This window comes from Muntiacus reevesi, chromosome 20 (genome assembly GCF_963930625.1).
Source record: "Muntiacus reevesi chromosome 20, mMunRee1.1, whole genome shotgun sequence".
NCBI lineage: Eukaryota > Metazoa > Chordata > Mammalia > Artiodactyla > Cervidae > Muntiacus > Muntiacus reevesi.
The window spans coordinates 50,856,416-50,878,121 of NC_089268.1; the positions used below are offsets into that span (position 1 = coordinate 50,856,416).

General features: G+C 57.0%; 1 protein-coding gene across 1 annotated transcript; it reads right to left on the reverse strand.

The window, feature by feature from the left end:
• Positions 1–7,811: 7,811 nt before the first annotated feature.
• WRNIP1 (WRN helicase interacting protein 1) lies at positions 7,812–19,406 on the reverse strand. The gene is made up of 7 exons (XM_065912312.1): positions 18,540–19,406; positions 16,614–16,805; positions 15,942–16,183; positions 11,669–11,898; positions 10,549–10,704; positions 9,131–9,210; positions 7,812–8,513 (listed from the first exon to the last, which is right to left on the reverse strand). The coding sequence occupies exons 1-7, from the start codon at positions 19,275–19,277 to the stop codon at positions 8,238–8,240; spliced, it is 1,914 nt and encodes a 637-aa protein (XP_065768384.1). The 5' UTR covers positions 19,278–19,406; the 3' UTR covers positions 7,812–8,237.
• Between the last annotated feature and the right edge of the window lie 2,300 nt (positions 19,407–21,706).

A 21,706-nucleotide genomic window follows, 5' to 3' on the forward strand; every position in this document is an offset into this window, starting at 1 on the left:
CGCCCACCAAGCGGGCAGATGACAACAAACAGCAGAAATCCATCCATCCTGTGTTCTCAGGGCGGTTCTCCCACGTGGAGAAAAGAGGGTAAGAACATGGGACCTCCCTGGTGGTCCAGGGGTTAAAAATCCCCCTCGCAGTGCATGGGACATGGGTTTGATCCCTGGTCAGGGAACTAAGATCCCACATGTCATGGGGGCAACTAAGCCCAAGCACTCCAAGTAGAGAAAAGCCCAAACACCACAATGAAGGCCCTTGGTGCTGCAACTGAGCCAGATGAAGCCAAATAAATAAATAAAATAAAACTGCTAATTTAAAAAAAAGTAGACAACAGTTTGCCAGCTGGGTTCCATCCACGCCTGTGTGAACGACCAGCAAGTTAATGAAAAAATATTTCTTCCGCCACGTCCCGCCTCTGAAACCTGCGCATTGTCCCTCACACAGCCGTGGATTAATGACAAGAAGCGTCCCTCACTTTCGGCAGCACCAGAAGTGAATAAAGTGCTTTCCCCTAAGTCATTTCATCTATTTTCATAAGAAACTTCCAAAGTAAAAGTGGGCCCATAGCCTCTCTTAGCCTCACTTTTAAGCTGAGCAAACCTCAGCTCCAGGGAGTGCAGTGATTTGACAGAGAGTGGATGATGGCTTTCTCTCAAAACCTAGCTGTCCCATCATGGAAGGGGGCTGGAACTGCGAGGCTCACCAGCAAAACATGGAGCTTCCTGTAAGTGGTTTTCTGGTGTGAATTCAAACCGTACATGCTTTCAGAGGTCATCACAATCCGCTCTCCATCAGGGGATGACACCAATTCATACCCTGGGATCCCAGGAGCTGTCCAGCTGACTCTCACCATTATGACCTTGAACATGTTCATTGTCCACTTATTTCACTTCATTAGAGCGTCGTGGACAGGTGACTTGCCATCAGTTTATTGCTTAAATAAAGACTACAAAGTGACCCGAGTCCTACTTCTAGAGCAGAAGCAGAAAGTTCACACCACATCCTAACTACACCTACCTACTACATCCTAACCACTCCCCAGGTGGCCCCAGCTCAGCCAGGGAACCACGCCCTGAACCAGGGAAGGTTCACACCTACCCATCCAGGACCAATCTCATCCTCGATGCCACCATCTTCTCCAGCAAGAAATCCAGCGAAACAAATGTTCGCTGAAGACCTCCCAGGAGCCAGGCATTGTGGGGTTACCACAGCATCACCACGGCTACCCTCAGAAGACTTTTCATCTGAAACCAAGAGGCCAGAACCTGGGCAGGACCAGCTGCTGGGCGTGATGCCAGCGGAGGGAGGCACGGTTTGTTCTAACTGGAGACAGGTCAGTCACACCTTCACGTATTTGCTGGATCTTGGGGCAACATTGCAAACAATAGATTGTGGAAAAAACACAGGATTCTGACCCAAATGCTTTCTGCTTCAGGGAACGGTTGAGCGTTAGAAGGCCCCATGTTATGTAACTTCCACCTGGTAATGAACGCCAGCTGGGACTCTGCCGTTGCTCAAGCAGAGGCCGCCCGGACCCCAGCGCAACCCCCGGGGGGAACCCAGCACCTTCCTCCAGAGCACGTGAACGCGGGCTTCTGAGGCCCACGGTTAAGTGTGAGGTTTTCCATGCCCTCGGCCCCAGAGGAGGCTTCTTGTTTTCACAATACTCGCTTCCCTGGAGCGTAAGAGTGGGGAAGCGGTGGGCAGGCAGGAATTTGCGGGCTGCAGGCTGGAGGCCATGCATCTTGCTCCTTGGTCAGGAACCAAGTCATTAAAACTCCTGGTTCTCAATGGAAGTCAAAAGTTCATCAAAACTGGCCAGGAGCACAGAAATCGAGTTGCTTGAAAAATCTGTCTTCCTTGGGCCTGGCTGGCCCCATGGAACGTCATGAGAACCAGCAAGACACCCTTTCCAACTCCGACTGTCAGTCAACCCTCCCGCGGGCAGGTCTGGCCAGCACAACACACATGAGTCCATGTCCAGGTGGATGATTTCAACAAGCCCCACGGGGGAAAACCAGCAGCTGTGGTGGGAAGGGGCGAGAGAGGCAGGCAGGCCGGCCCAGGCGGCGCGGGGACTTGGGGCAGGCTGGTCGGCCTCCCAAGTCACCGAACGTGGTCAGAGCCAGCAGGAAGAGACACAGGAGTGCGCAGGAGGGAGGTAGCGGGGTCGGGGGAGACACCCTGCATCCAGAAGAGCCTGCTGGCCACCGGAAACTGCTTTCTGGATTCTCGAAGTGTGGTCTGCAGGGGCCAGCAGAGAAAGCATCACCTGGGGACCTGCTAGAGATGGACCCCACCACAGCTGGACTGGGCTGGAATTCTGGTTTCCAGTGGGCTCAAGAGTCTGAGAACCATTGGCCAGGCGGCTGAGCACTCAGGCTGCCTGGGTTCCAAGCCCTCTCTGTGGCCCCGGGACAGTCACTCAGCCTCCCTGAGTTCCAAGTTCTGCTCTGGATTAAAAATAGATGCGGCTCAGATGGTCATTTGAGAAACAGATGATAAAGCACTTTCAACAACGCCGGACACACAGACAGCAGCACGCCCGTTTACGATCGTTGTTCAGTCGCTCGGTCGTGTCTGACTCTTTGCAACCCCATGGACTGCAGCAGGCCAGGCTGCCCTGTCCCCCACCACCTCCCAGAGCTTGCTCAAACTCATGTCCATTGAGTCAGTGATGCCATCCAACCATCCCATCCTCTGTCATCCCCTTTTCCTCCTGCCCTCAATTTTTCCCAGCATCAGGGTCTTTTCCAATGAGTCAGCTCTTCCCATCAGGTGGCCAAAGTATTGGAGCTTCAGCTTCATCAGTCCTTCCAATGAATATTCAGGACTGATTTCCTTTAGGATGGACTGGCTGGATCTCCTTGCAGCCCAAGGGACTCTCAAGAGTCTTCTCCAACACCACAGTTCAAAAGCTTCAATTCTTCGGTGCTCAGTCTTCATGGTCCAACTCTCACATCCTTACATGACCCCTGGAAAAACCATAGCTTTGACTAGACGGACCTTCACAATGATTGACTAACCAAAATCGTGTCAAGTGTCCCTGGAAGACCATGACTGTCCCTGTCCCCAGACTGGCCTCCCTAAGGAAGTGACGTCCGAGCTGAGACCAGAAGAATCAGAAACGCCCACAACTCACTCCTAACAATCTGCAGCTGTCGTGCGTGGTTCTCAGCAGGTCTTCCCCACTGCCATTAGGTGATACTTTGACCCTCATCCCACGGATGAAGTGACTGAAAACAAAGATGATGACCTTGACGAAGGTCACCCAGGGGAGAAGTGGTGTAGACAGAGCTGGGCCCTGGCTCTTCACCACTGGGCGCGGGGGCTGAGGGCAGGGAGGGCGGGAGTGAAGTGGGAGTGCTGCTAGATGGGGGGGGTGGGATGCGGTCCCGAGGACTGAAGGGTGGGCTCCGTTTTACCCCGAGAGCCAGGGGAGGATGCGGGCGGGGTGACCAGACCCCTCCCTGGGTGGGGGAGGGCCCAGGGCAGCACAGTCCAGGCTGGCGAAGGAGCTGCAGGAAGGGGCCTGGGGTGCAGACCGCATCTCCGGTCCTCAGGAGCCCCGCGTTACAGCCCGCATCTCACACGCAGCGCACGGCCCTGGACCGTGTGTGCAGCCACCGAGAGCCGCACAGACTGTTCCAGGACGTGGCCAGCCTCCAGGCGAGGGAGGCAGACTCAGGAGCAGGTGAGGTTGCCTCTGATTTTCTCACGCTCGCTGGGAGAAACACCCGGGGGCAGACTAAGAAGCCGGCGGAGCTTACCGCTGAGAACTAACGTTAAACCGGGCTCGTGCTGTTTCGGGCTCGTGTTATTTTTTCGCCGTGTGGTCTGTTTTGGTTTTGGCTGTATCCCCTCTGGTACCTTTTTGGCAAAGGTCACAATTACTTTTGTAATCAGACAAATAAATAATAAGTAACTGGCCTGTGGGGTTAACCACAGACACTCAAACGGTCTGGCTGAGTGTGGTGGCCGCTGGGCTGAGGCTGGTGGAGGCTGCCTCCTGGTGGACACACACGCCGAGGACCGGCCTGGGCTGTAAGACAGCGGCACAAACATCTCAGGGAAGCTCACGGAGTCACTCATTTTGTCACTCAACACACACACGCTCATCACCTTTTAAACGCCAAGCATGATGGGAATATAAAACCCAACTTACATACTGTTTAAAATAATGGTGTTTATAACAAGATCACGTTTTGGAACAAGGCTTATGTCCGCTTTTGTTGGAGATGTGTTTTGTTTACACCTTGGTCCTGCTCTTTGGACACTAGTAAGTTTACTCCCAGGTTGTTACGAGCAGCGGGGTGGTTTTCTTGGTACATTTCCTGATTACAATTATAGTCCAGAAGCTACTGATTTTCATATATTGTTTACCTCGGGCCATCTCCCTGGACTGTTTCTCAGGCACACAGTCAGGTGGAACTCTGCTTCTTCTGAGATGCAGTGACTGTACGTCTGGTCTGAGACGTGTCCGTTCCACCCTACCCCCGAACCTCCAGACCCCCCCCCCGCCCCCCCCCATGCTGCTCTTTAGCCAGGAGCGCCTGGCAGGTTCTGCCAGGGGGGCCCTGGCAGCTCAGGGGGGCAGAAGGAGCGGCCAGGCACCCTCTCCCTCCCCCACCCCCCCACTCCCGCCAGGACGCGCAGTGGAGGCTGGATCCTCCCCCCACGCCCCCAACTCGTCCCCTGGTCCGCTCAGAGGTGCTGGCCGGCTTCCGCCGCCCTGGGCCCCTCCAGCCCCCTCCACTCCCCGCTGGGCCGTGAGACCCCACGGCTGGGAGCGGCGAGCTTTCCTTATCTAGAACACTAGTCAAGATGACGGGTCAAGCCCGTCTCACTTCATTTCCTCCTGAGGCCCTGCCCATCCTGCAGGAAAGGAGTCTTAAGCTGGAGAACAAGACGGGGCAGCACAACGTGGGAGGCTGGGGAGAGGGTGGGCCCGCAGCCAGGACTGGGCGGGTCCCAGGAGAGCAGCCAAGAACCCACCCTGTCTACACAGCGGGCATCCCCAGGGCTCCGATGGCGGTGCTCGCCCTCCCCGCCCCAGGAGGCTCTCTGAACCAGACCCAGCAGAGCTGGGGGCCGGGTCTCCTTCTCACACAGAGCTGCTGGGGGACGCTGGAGCGTATGGCGCCCAGAACGCAGGGGCCAGAGGGTTCCCCACCCGGGGGAGGACGGAAGTTCTCCGGGACTCTAACGGGCCTGAGAGGATAAGCCCTGCAGACTCTGGATGCCAGGTTCCAACAAATGGCTTCGCCCGGACCCCACTCACATTCTGAGCTTCCAATCTGCCGTCAAGCTGAACAGGAGCTTCTTACTGGGGTGACTGGACATCTGAGGAGCAAGTGCTAGGAAAGACAGATGCCAAACGGACAGAAAAAACAAGTGTGGAAGCGAAGAGTGCATACAGGGAGAAAATGAAAAACAAGTTCAACATCCAGGGAAGTAAGATAAGCAATCACAACACACATACAGGTTACAACCAAGAGAAAGGACATAACAGAAAAGTGAGCTCTCGGAGATGTACAACGTGATGGTGGCAAAGATGAAAAATAAGCCCAAGGAACCCTTCCAGGGAGCAGAGCAAGACAAAGGACGGAAAACAAGGAGGAAAGATACATACACAAGGACTGGTTCAGGCTGGCCGACCTAGGCTGTTCCAGGAGGAGGGACCGGAGGAGATGCAGGTGAGAAAGACCCTCAGGCAAGAGCAGCACTCTGCAGGGACACCTGATGCAAACCAAGGCCCCAGAGGAGCTGGGCAGTCCGGAGCGAGCCATCAAGCTTTCTGTCCCGAAAACGTCCACCGTGGTCCTCGGTTTACTGGGTTACTACGAGAGTTCAGATGAGCTGTCCACGCTGGCAGGCAGAACACCCTCCGTGAATGCCAGCCACCGCCAGCTCCTCTTGCACACACAAGCCACACACAACCCGTCGCCAATGTGGCTGGCTCTGCCTGCAGGCACCCGCATCCCCAGATGGGTCCTCACCGTCTCTGCCCCCCTGCACCTCCAGGGCCCTGCCTCCCTCCCGTCCCGGCTGAGCGCCGCAGCGCAGGTGGCCCAGTACGTGGCTCCTTTTCTAAAAACGCCGAGCAGAAGCCCAGTCTTCCAGAACCAAGGAGTCTCCGTGCCTGCCTGGCACTTCCCTGCCCAGGGCTGCCCCCACGGCCTCGCAGGCCCCCTGTCTCCTGGGTATCGGGGCACCAGGCTCCTGCCCCGGCTCTGGATGAGGTCCGCTTGGCCACCAACATCTCAACCACACCTCCAGCCTGTCCACATCCACCCCAGGGTAAGGACGTCCTCCTTAGCACTTAGCGAGGACTGCCATACTGAAACGCTCTTTCTCCAGTTTCAACAGCTCGGGATTTTGTCTGTCGTTTCCTAATGTTCCCAGCAAGAGCTCAGTGTGAGGCAGGCACTCTGTATTTATTGAATGAATAAAACCGCCCCAGAACTCAGACCCAAGTGTCCAGACTGAACGGGTCCCCCACACACTCAGTGAAATAAATCACGGCCAACTGCAACCCCAGGAAGACTCGCTCAGCCTGCAGAAGGTGGGACAGGAAGGCGACTGGCCGGGATGCCCAACTTGGAGCTTCTTTTTCAATTTATTTGAAAAATTTTTTCTAGGGTTTTCCCAGGCGACACTAGTGGTAAAGAACCTAATACAAGAGACATAAAAGAGATGGGTGGGGGTTTGATCCCTGGGTCCGAAAGATCCCCCAGAAAAGGAAATGGCAACCCACCCCAGCATTCTTGCCTGGGAAATCCCATGGACAGAGGAGCCGGTGAGCTACGGTCCGCGGAGTCACCACCCGACGGGACTCCAGAGCATGCACACAGTGTAGGCTTTACTTGGCTGCGCTGGGTCTTCACTGCGGCACGTGGGATCCAGCTCCCTGACCTGGGGTTGAACTGGGGCCCCCTGCCTCGGCAGGGGGGAGTCTTAGCCACTGGACACCAGGGAAGTCCTCCGACCGAGAGTTTATTCCCGAACCATCGGGCAGGCCTGCAGGCGGAGTCAGAGCAGCCCCAGGCTCTCAGGTGGTCCTGCTGCCCAGGCCTCCGTGCTCCTTAAAGCAACTGCAGGATGTGCTCACGTCAGCAGGTCGCGCACAGGATCCCGAGGTCAGATGTGGCGCGTGGGGGAAGCAACAGCACCCAGGATGGGAGGGGCCCCCCACAGGGCAGACCACCGGCCAACCAGCAGACGGGGTCCTCCTGGAGGAGGGGTGCCCGACAGCTAGAGGGAGCCTGAGGACTCAGCGAAGCGGAGCAGGACCCTGTGGTCCTTTCTCAGGGTCCACCACCTGCCTTTGCGGAAAAACTTTAGCCAGAAGGTAAGTCTGATCAGTGACGTGAGAGGACGCAGAAACAGAGGCAAACAGTCAAGGGAGAGCAAACAGCAGCAGGTCAGGCAGGAAGCAGAGTCAGGGGCCTCGGGCTCCTCCTCCAGGATCACAGACAGTATTCGGAGCCACATCCTGCGCTGAAACCTTCGCCAGGTGACGTCAGCTGCACGATGACCGGACTGGGGCCGTGACGTAAGCTGCCACGATTCCGAGAAATTGCCTCAAAGAAATAGGAACCAACCAACTCTGGAACTGAAGATCAACTGTACTTAAATCAATCACGATGATGTTTCAAAATCCTTAAAAATTTTTAAAGTGGATTTTCAATAGATACACAGACTTCTGAACTGTTACCTAGGGTCATTTTTCTATTTACCCATCAGCATGTAACACTGACAGATGTTGGAACCGCGGATCCCAGGTGGAAAACAGGCAAGAACCAAAGAGTACTTTGAAATAGTTTTATTGGCTCATAAGACCTTTTGCATATAAAAAAAATACCCAAAACACTATGCAGTATTAAACCACAATTACATTTTTTTTTTTTACCAATTTGAAACTACCCAGAATAAACATTTTTTAAAGCAAAAGAAACCTACAGAACTAAACTCTGAAATGACATTATGACTTAAATACTATGACAAAATATACCTCCTTATAACGTGAATCCATTGCACAAAGCTGCCAGAACGTTTCATGAGCATAACGTCGCACAGGGCGCAAACGAACACGTCACGTCACACACGTAGCTGCAGCAGCTGTGCCCCCGCCTCGGGAACGCTCGTCTCTGGCACGAAAGGCGGCCCGAGACAGCCTCCGCCAGGCCCCTGCCCCGGCAACCCAGGGCCTCCTCTCCCGCCGCGGCCGCCTCCGTCAGCACCGCCGCTGCTTGAAGAAGTCCACGCCCCGCAGCTCCTGGGGCAGGTACTCCTGCTCCACCGGCTCGCTGTAGGCGGGGTTGTACTTGTAGCCTTGGCCGTAGCCCAGGTCCTTCATCAGCCTGGTGGGCGCGTTGCGCAGATGCAGGGGCACGGGGGGCAGCGGCCCCTGGTGGCCCCGCAGGCAGGCCTTGACGTTGCTGTAGGCGCTGTACACCTCCACCGACTTCGGGGCCCGCGCCAGGTAGACGACGCACTGGGCCAGGAGGACCTGCGCGGGGCCGGGGTGGGGGGCGCCGCCCGGGTTAACTCTGGGAGACCCCGCCCCACCGGGCCAGGAGGACCAGCGCGGGGTCTGGGTCGGGGCGCCGCCCGGGTTAGGTCTGGGTCGGGGCACCGCCCGGGTTAACTCTGGGAGCCCCCGCCCCACCGGGCCAGGAGGACCTGCGCGGGGTCTGGGTCGGGGCACCGCCCGCGTTAACTCTGGGAGACCCCGCCCCCGCCCCCGCTGACCTCCCACGGGGCCCACAGTCTGGGTAACCACGACAGGGAGGAGGCGGTCCTGCACGAGGCGACGCTAAACCAGACCGGTGCTTTTCTTTTAAAACTGAAACTTTTTATCATATGAAATTCTTCTTAAAACCCCAACGTATAAAGCTAGGCAGGAGCTGCTCTATCTGTGGGTGAACTTGCAGAGACGTCCTGCTCAGCCCCTCTGACGCTCCTGCCCCCAGGAAACCCTGAACGCCTCCGAGGAGCCCACACGAGCCCCTGCTGACACCAAGGTCGCCCCCGCCCCAGCGTCTAAGTTCCCAGACGGGCGTCAGAAAGCCAGGCAGCCTCCTCCGCGGTCCAGGCCCAGGGAGGCGCCATCCGAAGGGGCCTTACCTCGCACTCGGGCATGCCTATGAAGTGACAGCCTTGGTAGGCGGCGACTGCTTGTGTCAACGCGGACGGGTCGGCCAGGCCTGCCACACACACGAACAGGGGCGAGTTAACTCCCAGTGCCCACCCCTGTGCCGACCCCCACCGCCTGCAGACTCTTAACCAGGAATCACTCAGCAAAATCTGATCTTAGCTGACTGCAGAGGTGTGCGCGGGGTGGTTACTGCGCAGGGTCAAAAACTGTTTCCTTGGAGATAAAAGCTCTACATCTAGTAGGAAAAACAAGAGACCACGTGCAATACACGCAAGGAGCAGAGGCCATGGAGACGGTCACGAGGCTGGACACGCTGAAAGCGGAGCACTTACTGACCCCAAAGAAAGCTACGGCTCTGCGGTCGTCTCCTTTAAACTGGGCCTGGAATCCTCCCTTGCTATTAATATCTCGGGAGCTGTCTGATGAAAACCAGAACATCTGACTCCAAAGCAAAATTAAAACGCTGCTTTCATTTCAACACGGGCACCTCAGAGAGATCCTGGGCCTGTTCTACACCACTGCAGTAACGCCAAAACCGCGAATGAAGGGAAAATCGCAACAAAGCAAGCTGCACCGATTTTCTGGCCCCCGGCGTGTACCAAGCTCCTGCCAACAGAACACTGTCAGCAAAGGTCGTGTCTAAGACCCTGCACCGCTCAACAGGCCAACCGTCACCCGAGCCTGGAGGGAGTCAACCTTTTTGTAGTAGTGACATCAAAGAGGACTTGTCGCAGACCTCCAGAACAAAAACAGAGCAGAGATCAGAGTGTGAATGCCACAAGAATCACCCAAGGCGACACGGGGACACCACGTGAGCAAGTGCCGCTGGGAGAACGGCGCTGACAGGGCCGTGACACGGGGTCCCAGGGACCCCACGGCCGCAGAGGCCCGAGCTGTGAAGGCGGCCCGCACCCCCGCGGGGTCACTACCGAGGCACGCGGGGACCCGTGACTCGGAGCCAGACGCCCAGAAAGAGACCACGGCCTCTCCCCGCCCGCCCAGGACACTCCCCGGGCCCCGCCCAAGGCCCCGCCCAGGACATGCCCCGGGTCCCGCCCCGCCCGAGACCCCGCCCAGGACACTCCCCGGGCCCCGCCCCGCCCGAGGCCCCGCCCAGGACACTCCCCGGGCCCCGCCCCACCCAAGGCCCCGCCCAGGACACTCCCCGGGCCCCGCCCAAGGCCCCGCCCAGGACATGCCCCGGGTCCCGCCCCGCCCGAGACCCCGCCCAGGACACTCCCCGGGCCCCGCCCCGCCCGAGGCCCCGCCCAGGACACTCCCCGGGCCCCGCCCCGCCCGAGGCCCCGCCCAGGACACTCCCCGGGCCCCGCCCCGCCCGAGGCCCCGCCCAGGACACTCCCGGGCCCCGCCCTGCGCCGTCACTCACCCACGTCCTCGCTGGCGAACCTCACGAGCCGCCGCGCCACGTAGAGTGGGTCCTCGCCGCCCTCCAGCATGCGGCCCAGCCAGTAGAGCGCGGCGCTGGCGTCGGAGCCCCGCATGGACTTGTGCAGCGCCGAGATGCAGTTGTAGTGCTCCTCCCCTGCACGCAGAGCCCGGCTCAGCCCCGCGCCCGCGCGCGCCGCACGCCTCTCCCCGCTGACCCCAGGGAAGCCCGAGCCAGCGAGGGACCCAGGAGGGCCGGAGCATGGGGAGCTCCGACACCGCCCTCACCCAGCCCCCCGGAGGGGCAAAGCTGCCGTAGTGGGATGCGAGGCTGGGGAGACGGTGCTGAGCCCCGCCCGCTGCAGAGGGCCTCGGCCTCACGCTTCACCGGGTCCATGGTGAAGGCAGCACGGTGGAGAACCCACTTCCTTCCAAAGGGGTGGAAATCCGACTCCAGCAAGACCGCCCAGAATCACACACACCCTCGTCTACAGGGGACTCTCTTCATCACCCACATCTTTGGTAAAGACACACCAATGTGCTGTGCTTATGTTTACTATTCCATATTCCAGCTCAGGGATTTAACAGGAGCTGATGTCAGGTTTGTTATCTGTAAATATGGTTTTATGAAAACAGATAAATGCACATGGCAAAAAGCACTTTTAAAAAAACTAGCACAGAATAAAAGCATCAATTTCTACCTAAGCTTAATTTTTAATTGTGCCTTTAAGAATTAAAGTGAAAGTCGCTCAGTCGTGTCTAACTCTTCGCGACCCCTTGACTATACAGTCCATGGGATTCTCCAGGCCAGAATACTGGAGTGGGTAGCGTTTCCCTTCTCCAGGGGACCTTTCCTAACCCAGGGATTGAACCCAGGTCTCCCCCATTGCGGGCAGATTCTTTACCAGCTGAGCCACAAGGGAATTAAGGATTTTAACTCTCATTAAAGAACTCCAATTGAACCAAGCTACTTAAACTGAACACACACCCGAGTTTCCGAGATTCCACACCAGCTGTCAGCCCCCGAATCAGAAGTCAGGAGGCAGAGCTATGGGTGGAGCTGCCTGGGGGCGCGTGGAGCTGCGGGGGGGAGTGGGGGGGGGGGGGAGTGGGTCACTCACCTGCCCGGTCATAGAGGATGTGTGAGCGCTGCAGGCCCTCCTTCACGTCGCTCTCTGTGACCAGCACGCGGCTCGGGGGGTAGCTCTGCCCGCCCTTCTTCCCAAAGGTCTTCCGGGCGCTCAGTCGGGCCAGCACCGCCAGCTGCAGCCCGTTCAGCCCGGCCCGCGCGTCCCCATCACTCAGGTGGGCCAGTGTGTCCACTGCCTTGTCCTCAATGAACACCGAGGGCCTGCAACACCACCACCGTGTCACACCCTGGACACCCCCTCCTGCAGCACGCTGTGCCTCTCATCCCCACAAGGTCACTACGGAGGCCCCCGAGGCTCAAGCTTCCGCCCGGGCCCCAAACCCTGGCGTTGGGGCGGGTCTGTGCTGTTACGTGGCCAGCACTGGCAAGGCTGAGCAGAGCCTCGCCCTGAGTCCCAAGGTTACTTCACCTGACGTTTGGTCCTTTTTCACTCGACATTCAGCCCTTTGCATCTCCAGGTTCCACATGTACGAATTCAACTGGCCTCGGACGTAACGTATTAGGGAAAAATTCCAGATAGTTCTAAAAAGCAAAGCTTGAGTCTGCTGCGCGCTGACCACCACTCACAAAGCATTAGAGCACGTCCAACAACTACACGTGGTTTATCTACATCGTGTTAGGTGTGATGAGTCGCCTAGAGACAACCTAGCGTACATGGGAGGACGTGCTCTGGGTCCCATGCAAACATCAGGTTGACAGAGAAGGGGCCTGCGCGTCCTCCAGCCTCAGATTCCGGTGTCCACGGGGGTGGGAGGGCTCTGGACCCAATGCCCTGCAGACCCTGAGGGACAGCTCTACAGGCACGCGTCCTGCACTTGACGGACAGGCCTGTCCCCCTCCCTCTGCGCTGGCCTGGGGCACGCGGCCACGGGAGCACTGGCCACGCGTGGGCCTTTGTCAGGAAGGTCTAACTGTGACTCCTTTCGAGTCTAACTGAGCAACTTTTCCTATTCTGTCTAGTTAGACAAGGTATCCAAAACTTAGCTATGTAGAGGGGTCTTATTCTTTGTGGCTAGCTATATACATACAAAGCAAAATATAATGGTTCAAAGTTACAGCTCAGCCATATCCCTGCCAACCTTCGGCTGGAAATGTCACAGCAATTAATAAATCGACACGGATCATCTGAAGCAGCTATTTGGAGAACAACCCCAAAGGCCCCACCGGCCTGGGCGGGGAGTGCTCACAGAGGGTGCCCGCCTAGCTGGGGGGACAGCCTTGAGGATCCCAGGCTGCACTCGCCCCCGAACGCCCGTCTCTGGCGTCTCATGGATGCCGTGTCTCCAGAGCCAAGCCTCCCAGCTGCCTCTCCGCCCCCAGGAGTCAGCTCACAACAGACGGCTCTCCCATCGGCCCATCCGCCCCTCCTGACCAGACATAACACACACCAAGACCACAGCACTGGCTCTTTGTAAAGCTGACAGCCACTTCCAAAGGGAATTCTTGATGATATGGAAAAACACTAGACGACCCGCACAAAAGATAAAGGATGCTGCGGGGGGCCAGATGCAGAGGAGCTGCGGTAGCTTGGGGGAGCCGCGGGGGAGGGCAGCCTTGCTGACGGCACATCTGCGTGTCTCTGTGCGTATGTGTGTATATGCGCGTGTCTGTGTGTATAAGTGTGTCTCTGATGTATATGTGTCTGTATAAGTGTGCATATGTGTGTCGGTGTGTTTAACTGCGTGTGTTTATGCGCATAACTGCGTATGTCTAAGTGTCTGTGCATGTGCATAAGCGTGTGTGTATGTGTAAGTGTGCATGCATATGTGTACATGTGTCGGTGTGTTGATGTGCATAACTGTCTGCAAGTGTGTATATGTGTGTCTGTACAGGTGTGTATTTGTGTCTCTGTGTATGTGTGTGATGTATGTATATGTGTGTCTGTATAAGTGTATATGTGTAAGTGCATGTGTTTGAGTGCGTGTCTGTGTATATGCGTGTATATATATATGTGTGTACAAGTGTGCATGTAATGCGCACATCTGTGTGTGTGATGTGTGTATGCACAAGTGTGTGTATGTGTGTGTCTGTGTGTAACTGTGTCTGCACAAGTGTGTATGTGTGTTTGTCTGTGTGTGTGTGTGGGGTGGGCAGACCCACACGGCCTCAACAGCTCGCCCAAGAACTAGTGACCCTGACAGCCTTTCTCCTCGGAGCCACCGGCAGCAGAGCGCCCGCAGGACCACGTGTCAGGGGAGCGCGGGGCTGGAGGCCTGAGCCAGTGTCGCGGGGCCGCCCTCCAGAAGCGATCATCTCCACCCCCGACGCTGGGGCCACAGGACGGGGTCCTTGACCTGCAGGGCCTGGCAGACAGCCCCCACTTCTGCACACCGAGTGGACCAACTTCAGCTTCCCCACAGCTGCAGGCGGGAACGTGTATTTTTAAAAACTGAGACAGACGGGAAGTACACAAGAGAACACACCACAAACCCTTATCCGCAGCACCCGGAGCGCTTGCTGAGCCCGCTCTGTGAACTGCCCACCCACTAACCACTCACCTCACTGAGCTGGGGGCGGGCCTGGGGCAGGCAGAACCTTCACAACACCCGGTACATGTCTATCCTGTGACCATCCACTCAAACTCTGAAAACAAAACTAGGTCACATCACACAAAGTCTGCAACCTTCATAATAAAACACTATTTTGAAAAGCAAGCTAGGTACTCAGATCTCTCAGTATTATCTTTTTACCAAACAGGCATCTTGGAAACTGTCAGCACCAGACAAAGGGGTGGATCGCTGCCGCTGTGCCACCATCGGGTCAGCGCCGGGGGCACAGACCGCCCTTGTGGCTGCGCCAGGCACCCCCGGGGCAGGAAGCGGGCAGAGGACAGGCGTACAGGCGGTCTCAGAGCCCAGTCCTCACGGACGGGCGGTGAGCGGGCCTCGTTCGTGACGACAGAGGCCAATGAGTAGGCTGCGAGAAAGCCTTTAGAGACGGAGGTGAGTTTCCCACAGCTGGAAAAGGCAATCCTCCCCTCAGTGTTCGAAGTCCGCTCTGTTCCGCTGTCATCCCTTCCATCAGGTTGGAGTCACGGGCATGGGGTGAGTCCGCCTGGTCTCCACGGCTCCTCATTCCCTCTCACACGAGCCACATTCCAGGACTGCCCCCGTCCAGACTCAGGCTTTCTAAACACAGATGTGTTGCAGTAATAAAAAGGCCTGATCGGGACGGTCACGAGGCAAGTCTCCGAATGGGAACTGACTGCCAAGAACAACGCTGCGGAGCTTCCAGCCCGTAGCCAGTTCCTCCCAACCCCGCTGACACCACGCGGGGCCTCAAGAGGAGGAAATACCATGAGACCCCTCGAGGCCTCAGGCGAGGGCGAGGAGGGGCGCTCAGGTCCAGGACAGACAGGGAGGTGTTCAGGGACCTCAGCAACCAGCACCCAAAGCAGAGTGCGCTCTGAGTCCAGAGACAGTGACATGCTTTCACGGCTGAAGCTTCAACGACCGATGCCCGCGGGGCCCTCTCGGCTCCTCAGCCCCTGCGTGGGCGGCTCAACCCTCAAGCCATGCGACCTGGCCGAAGGGGGTCCCTGTCCAGGCTTCCCAGCGCCCTAGGTAATTCCCTCTGCATCTGGGGCAGGAGCAGGCGGCAGAGGCGTGCTTCTAACACAAATAAGAGAAGAGCCCTGCCCCACGTAAGGCAATCGATGGCCCATGAAACACACACCACGTGTGACCAGACTCACGCGTCTCTCACAACACAGAGACATCACCCGGAGGAGTGGACAGCCTTAAAGGCATCCTTTTCAGTTACAATTTCTTTCCTTTCGTGGAATTGAGTCTCTGACTTCCAGAGTGCACAACAATCACCCTAAAAACACTTGAAAAAGTTTACAGTAACGTTTACATTAATTCTTAATCAATGTTTTACAGAAAAAAAAAACCTGCAGGAAAAATAAAATTGGAATCTGAGTATAAACTTCCAAAGATTCATGACATAAGTTTCTCCTATGAAGAAAATAATAAAAAAAGCCTCTCTAGGTTTTGCGAGCCTTAATAAAAAGGTGTGCAAGGAAAAGCCCAGAATCTGCTGGCACCAAGGCAAACACCTGAGAACTAGAGCCGGGGCCAGGCGGTTAGTCAGAGCCGGAGGAGCTGTGGGGACACCCAGGATAGACGGGAGCCCTCTGCAGGCCAGCTCCACATGCGCCCGTCCATCCTGGAAGGACACCCTCCCCCATCCTGCCCTCCAGCCCAGCCAGGCGCCCCCCCCAACCCGGAGCCAGAGCCGCTTACTCGGAGCTGCTGTTGCCGCCGTGGCTCAGAGGGTCGGCAGGGCGGCTGGAGTCCAGCACTTGGATCCCCAGGGAGTTGACGGCCCGCATTAGGATGGTCACCACGGCCTCCACGGGGAGCTTCTCGAGCACGATGACTCGGCAGCGGCTCAGGAGAGCAGCGTTGACCTGGAAGGAGGGGTTCTCCGTGGTCGCCCCGATCAGGGTGATGGTCCCACACTCCACATGGGGAAGGAACGTGTCCTGATCAGGAAGGAAAACAGAGGACGCTGACCCCAGTCGACAGCCTGCAGGATCCAGGGTGAGCCGGCTATTCCTTCTTTTCCTAATCCCAAATTCAGGATCCGATCAGCAACTTAAGCTGTCCACTAGTCCTGATGTTTCAATTACAAATGCCTGAAACTTGGAAACTTGACCCAAAGTACTTTTTCTCATATCAAGAGCCCTGGGATATACCTACAATTTCATTTATCAGACAGAGGAAGCATTTTCTGGCCACCAAAAAAATGCTAAGAAAAAGTGAGGGTAACAGGCATGAAGGAGAAGGGCGGAGGGCCTGGGCTCCTGGAGATTCCCATCACCCCCACCCTGAGCCCGTGTGCAGTGACCGCACAGGCTTCACACTCAAGTCCACATTTGCAAGGACCAGAAGGAAACAAGAGCGAGCACGTACCTGCTGAGACTTATTGAACCGATGAATCTCGTCAATAAAAAGGATGGTTTTCCTCTTGAAAAATCTCTTCTCGTTCTGAGCTTGTTTGATGACGTCCCGCACGTCGGTTGTCTTGGCGCTGGTTGCTGACAACGTCACAAACCTGATGCTGTGCTTCTTGCTGTTGTTGGCTATGATGTGGGCCAGTGTGGTCTGCGAAAAGACAGAGGGCAGGAACTGTGAGACGGAGGGACGGGCACCAGCACCTACCAGAGGCCTGGACACTGGTGTGCTCGGCAGCAGAGAACCATCTGAAACAGCGTAGCGCGTCTTCACACGCTAAAAAAATGCTACACATGAAGCAGGAAAAGCAGCTGAAAGTCCAGCTAATTCTGACCTCCTTCCCTTCACGTCTAACTCCACTGATGCCTTTCGGGGGACACTAAGATCTCCAGAACCTCTGGAAAGAGCTGCTGAATGGACGCAGCAGAGCCTGGTGGTAGATGCGACCTCACCCGGCCAAGAGAGCAGCAACACCGAGCAGCGAGGCGCAGACCCACGGGCCGGGGGGACCACAGCCCGAAGCTCGCAGGCAGCGCAAAAGAGAACCAGCACTTGAACTGGGAGAGCAACGGTAACCTTAAACCAGCACGTGCAACCGTCCACAGCTCACGTCCGCTGTGGATGGAGTGAGGCAGCAGCAACGCCTCCATCAATGCTTCCCAGGAAGCGAAGAATTCCAAAGAAGAGTGCTGCTTGGCAGCTGGCGCCTACTGAGGGCTGCACACACACGCACACACTCTCATTATTATTACTGTCGGCATCGAAGTGCAACAGTAAGGATGGGGGTGAAGAGGGGCAAATACGCTCCGGAATGAGTGGCAAGGGGGCATTTTATTTTCTGAGGGTCACATGGCCCCATCAGACACTGCGGCTGCTCCTCAGCCAGACCCAGCCCAGAGGCCACACATGCCTGGCTTGCGACAGGCCAGCCACTCTGCACTGACCAGCCTAGCCGCTGCCTTTCCGGCCGCGCATCCTGTGAGTGCGCCCTGCTCACCGCCCCAAGGACGTTCTTCTTCTTCTCTGCCTCTTCCATCTGATTAACCGTTCCGACCATCTTAAGTAAAGAGTTCTCGGGAATCAGTAAGGATGCCACTGCATAGTACCGTGCTGTCTGGGTTAAATCTGACAGTTCCCTGGCCAAAGGAAAGCACAAGACAAGCAAGACACATAAACAGAGGCTAAAGCTGGAGAGAAGAACCAAAGAAACACCATCAAGGTGTCTGAGCCTCACAGCTCTGAGCTCCTCTACACCCAATCCTGGGCTCTGCTTCCCACTCTGTGGTGCTCTCTCCCTTTTCCAGCAGATAAAATGTATATATTTAAGCATCGCTTGGCTCTCTCGTTTTTCAGTCTTAACACCTGACTCCTTAAGACTGCTGCTCAAGTGTTCTTCCAATTCTCTGTTCTCTAGATTCCAGCATCCTAAGTGCCCACCTCTGGGCTTGTGCCAATTCCTAAGAAAGCACTGGACACCAAGACGCACCCAGCTTCTTCTCTATAAAGGACAAGGCATCGTAAGAAGCTAGGGAAAACAGCGGATGAAAGCGACTTGCAAAGGGAAGGAGTTCTCAGGTCAGCCCTGTTAAGTAAATACAGTTTCGAGGTTTGATAAAGAACTGTTTGCAAGAACAAAACGAATGAACAAGAAACCCAACAGCTAAACAGAAGGAAGCACAACAGAAATTTAAAATTTTTTGCATTCCGCCCCCCCTCTCCAAACTGAATGGTCACACTCCCGAATGGGAAACTGCTTCAGGCCACCTGTCTTTTCCCCGAGAATCGGGCTACTAACAGCCGGGGGTGCGGCCCAGGCGGGACGCCTCGGGGGCCCTGATCGGACCCCCCATCTCCCCTCGCAGAGGGCCGGGACGGTGCGCTGACCTTGCCGCAGCCCGGTGGCCCCCACAGGATGAGCGAGGGCACCTCACTGGCCTCGAGCAGCGAGCGCAGCAGCGTCTCGGGCCCCACGGCGCGGCCCTGCCCCACGAAGTCCTGCAGCGCGTCGGGGCGCATGGTGTCGGCCAGCGGCTTCCCCTCCAGCAGCTGCCGCACCTCCTCAGCCGCCGGCGCGCGCGGGCGGCCCCCTGGGGCCCCGAATGCGGCGGCGCCCGCGTCCGCATCCCAGCGGCCCGCGTCGTCCTCGCCGTCCGCGTCGCCCGCCGCCTCCTCCTCTTCCGGCGCTTCGGCCTCGCCCCAGCTCCGCGGGGACGCGCCACCGGCCGCCGCCGCCGCCGGCCGCGGCCCCGCGCCCTTGCCGCCCGGGCTGCCGGGCCGCGCGCCCGGGAAGTCAGGCAGCAGGCGCGCGCCGCTGGGCGTGGGCGGCGCGTCGTCGCTCTCGCGGCCCTCGCTCTCGCCGCCGTCGTCCGGCTCCTCCGCCTCGCCCTCGCTGCTCTCGGCCGCCGTCGGTGTGGCCGGCTGCTTGAGCGCCGAGCTCTCGGACGGCCGGCGCCGCTTGGCGCGGGGTTGCGCGGGCTCCGCCAGGCCCGCCGGGTGCAGCAGCAGGCAGCGGTCCAGGTGCGCGTTGATGTGCGCGGCGGGCATAGCCTGCTGGCACACGGGGCACTGCACCCGGTGCAGCTGCGCCAGCAGCGGGTCGTCCTCCGGCCCGCTCACCTCCATGGCGGCCGCCGCGCGAGGCCCCGCGCCGCGCGCCCCCGGCTCCGGGAGGCGGCAGGACGCGCGCGGCCCGGCGCAGAGCGCCGCTCAGGCCTCACGTCCCGGCCGCCCGCGTCGGCCCGCCCTCTGCCCGCCGCCCTGCCGCCTCGCGCGGCGCGCCGGGAAGCGGAGTCCGCGGTAGCCCGCACGGCCGCCGCCGGCGCCGGCTCGCACGGCCCGACGGGAAACGTAGTCCGCGGCCGCTCGGCGGCTGAGGCGCGCCCTTTTCCGGCCGGCGCCGGCGCCGGCGCCTCGCACGGCCTTCCGGGAAACGTAGTTCGCGGAGGCTCGGCGGGTTGCCGCGCGTCCCTTTCCGGTCCGCGCCGAGGGAGGCTGGCAGGCTGCGCATGCGCAAACCCACCCGCGGGCGGGACGCCAGAGAGCTGGGACCTGCGCCGCGGCTGCGCGAGGGGCGTGGCTTTGCGTGCGGGAGGGGGCGGGAGGGGGCGGGAGGGGGCGGGAGGGGGCGGAGGGCGGAGTCAGGCGGGGAGTGGGGGTACCGGTGGACGCGGTCGGAATGCTGGTCCGGGACGGGTCCCACGCAGACCGAAGGGTCACCCGCAGTGGCGGCCGGAGACGCACGTCTAGCACCGTTCTCCCCAGACTGTTGGCCTTTGAACCCAATCGAGTGGTGTCTCGCGGCCGCTCCGTAGTTAAACGTTAGGAATGCGCGGGCATCCCCTGGCGCCGGCGGACGGGCGACGTCGGGTTGGGACCCGCTAATCTCTGGCCTCTAGGCCCCGTTCCTGCTCTTCTGAAACTAGTTAAAAAACGTGTCACACACCTGACTTTTTGGTATTTAGAGAAAGGAAACAGAGGTGGGATGAAAACAAATGAAACGTTTTTAGGGAAGAATTGACTTTCCTAAAAGCTGACAAGACTGGAATTTCTAATTCATCTGCATAAGAACTGCTTCGAACTTAACCGAAAGGCAACCACCCAAGGCATGTCTGAGTCTCTTCTTGTGAGATGATTTTACAAAAAGGAATGGATCACAGAGAACTTGTTCTCTCGCCCAGTCGTGTCCAGTAAGTCAGTTCTTTGCATCAGGTGGGCATCACACTGGAGCTTCAGCATCAGTCCTTCCAATGAATATTCAGGACAGATTTCCTTTTAGATCGATTAGTTGGATCTCCTTGCAGTCCAAGGGACTCTCAGGAGTCTTCTCCAGCACCACAGAGAACTAGCAGTATATAAAAGATAGTATAAAAATGAACAGCAAAGGAAATATTTTTTCAGTTGATACTGGATTTAAAGTATGTGTTGCAACCTCCCTGCAACTGTAAAGAGGACTGAAACCCGATTTTATGATTAGAAGAGGTAAGCAAAAAAGTTGAGAAGGAATCTTTACCCTTTGGCCATCATGCAGTTTGAATTGTAGGATCACGAACTTTTATATAACCTTTTAATTATTGCCCAGAGCAAACATCCCCTGAACTTCACAAAAGCAGGTAGTTTGAGAAGAGGTTTTCAGAGCCTAGAGAGAAATTTCCTCATTCTGCCTTAAGTTTTATTAGCTTATTAGCTTTATTAACCAACAGAAGGCCGATTAAAAAGAGAAAAACAGGACTGTGAACATGTGCAGGTCTCATACACACGGAGTACCTAGTGATGAACTGGGGCTTGGATAGCAACTTAGCAGAAAACACAACAGGTTTGAAGGGAAGTGACAGGACAAAGGAAAAGGACCTTGCGTTTTTAGAGAGGCAAACTGGGTTAAGGCAAATATATGGGAAACTAATGGGGGACAAACAGTGTATTAAAAAGCAGAGACATCACTTTGCCGACAAAGGTCCATCTAGTCAAAGCTATGGTTTTTCCAGTAGTCATATATGATTGTGAAAATTGGACTATAAAGAAGGCTGAGTGCTGGAGAATCAATCCTTTTATCTGTGGTGTTGGAGAAGACTCTTGAGAGTCCCTTGGACTGCAAGGAGATCAAACCAGTCGATCCTAAAGTTAATCAACCCTGAATATTAATTGGAAGGACTGATGCTGAAACTTAAGCTCCAGTACTTTGGCCACCTGATAGAGCCAACTCATTGGAAAAGACTCCGATGCTGGGAAGGCTTAAGGGCAGGAAGGGAAGAGGGCAATAGAGAATGAGATGGTTGAATGGCATCACTGACTTAATGGACGTGAGTCTGAGCAAACTCCGGGGGATAGTGAAGGACAGGGAAGCCCAGCGTGCTGCCATCATGGGGTCGTAGAGAGTCAGACAGACTGAGCGACTGAACAACAAATGAGAGACAAGAACTAGTTAAGTATACTATGTAGCTTTCTCTCGTGCCTCCTCTGGGCCGATGAGGGTCTAGGGTTCCCTCCAGCGATTAACTTCTGCTCTTCCTCGTAGATGGGATGCGGGACACCTTTGCAAATTTATGTCCTGCTCT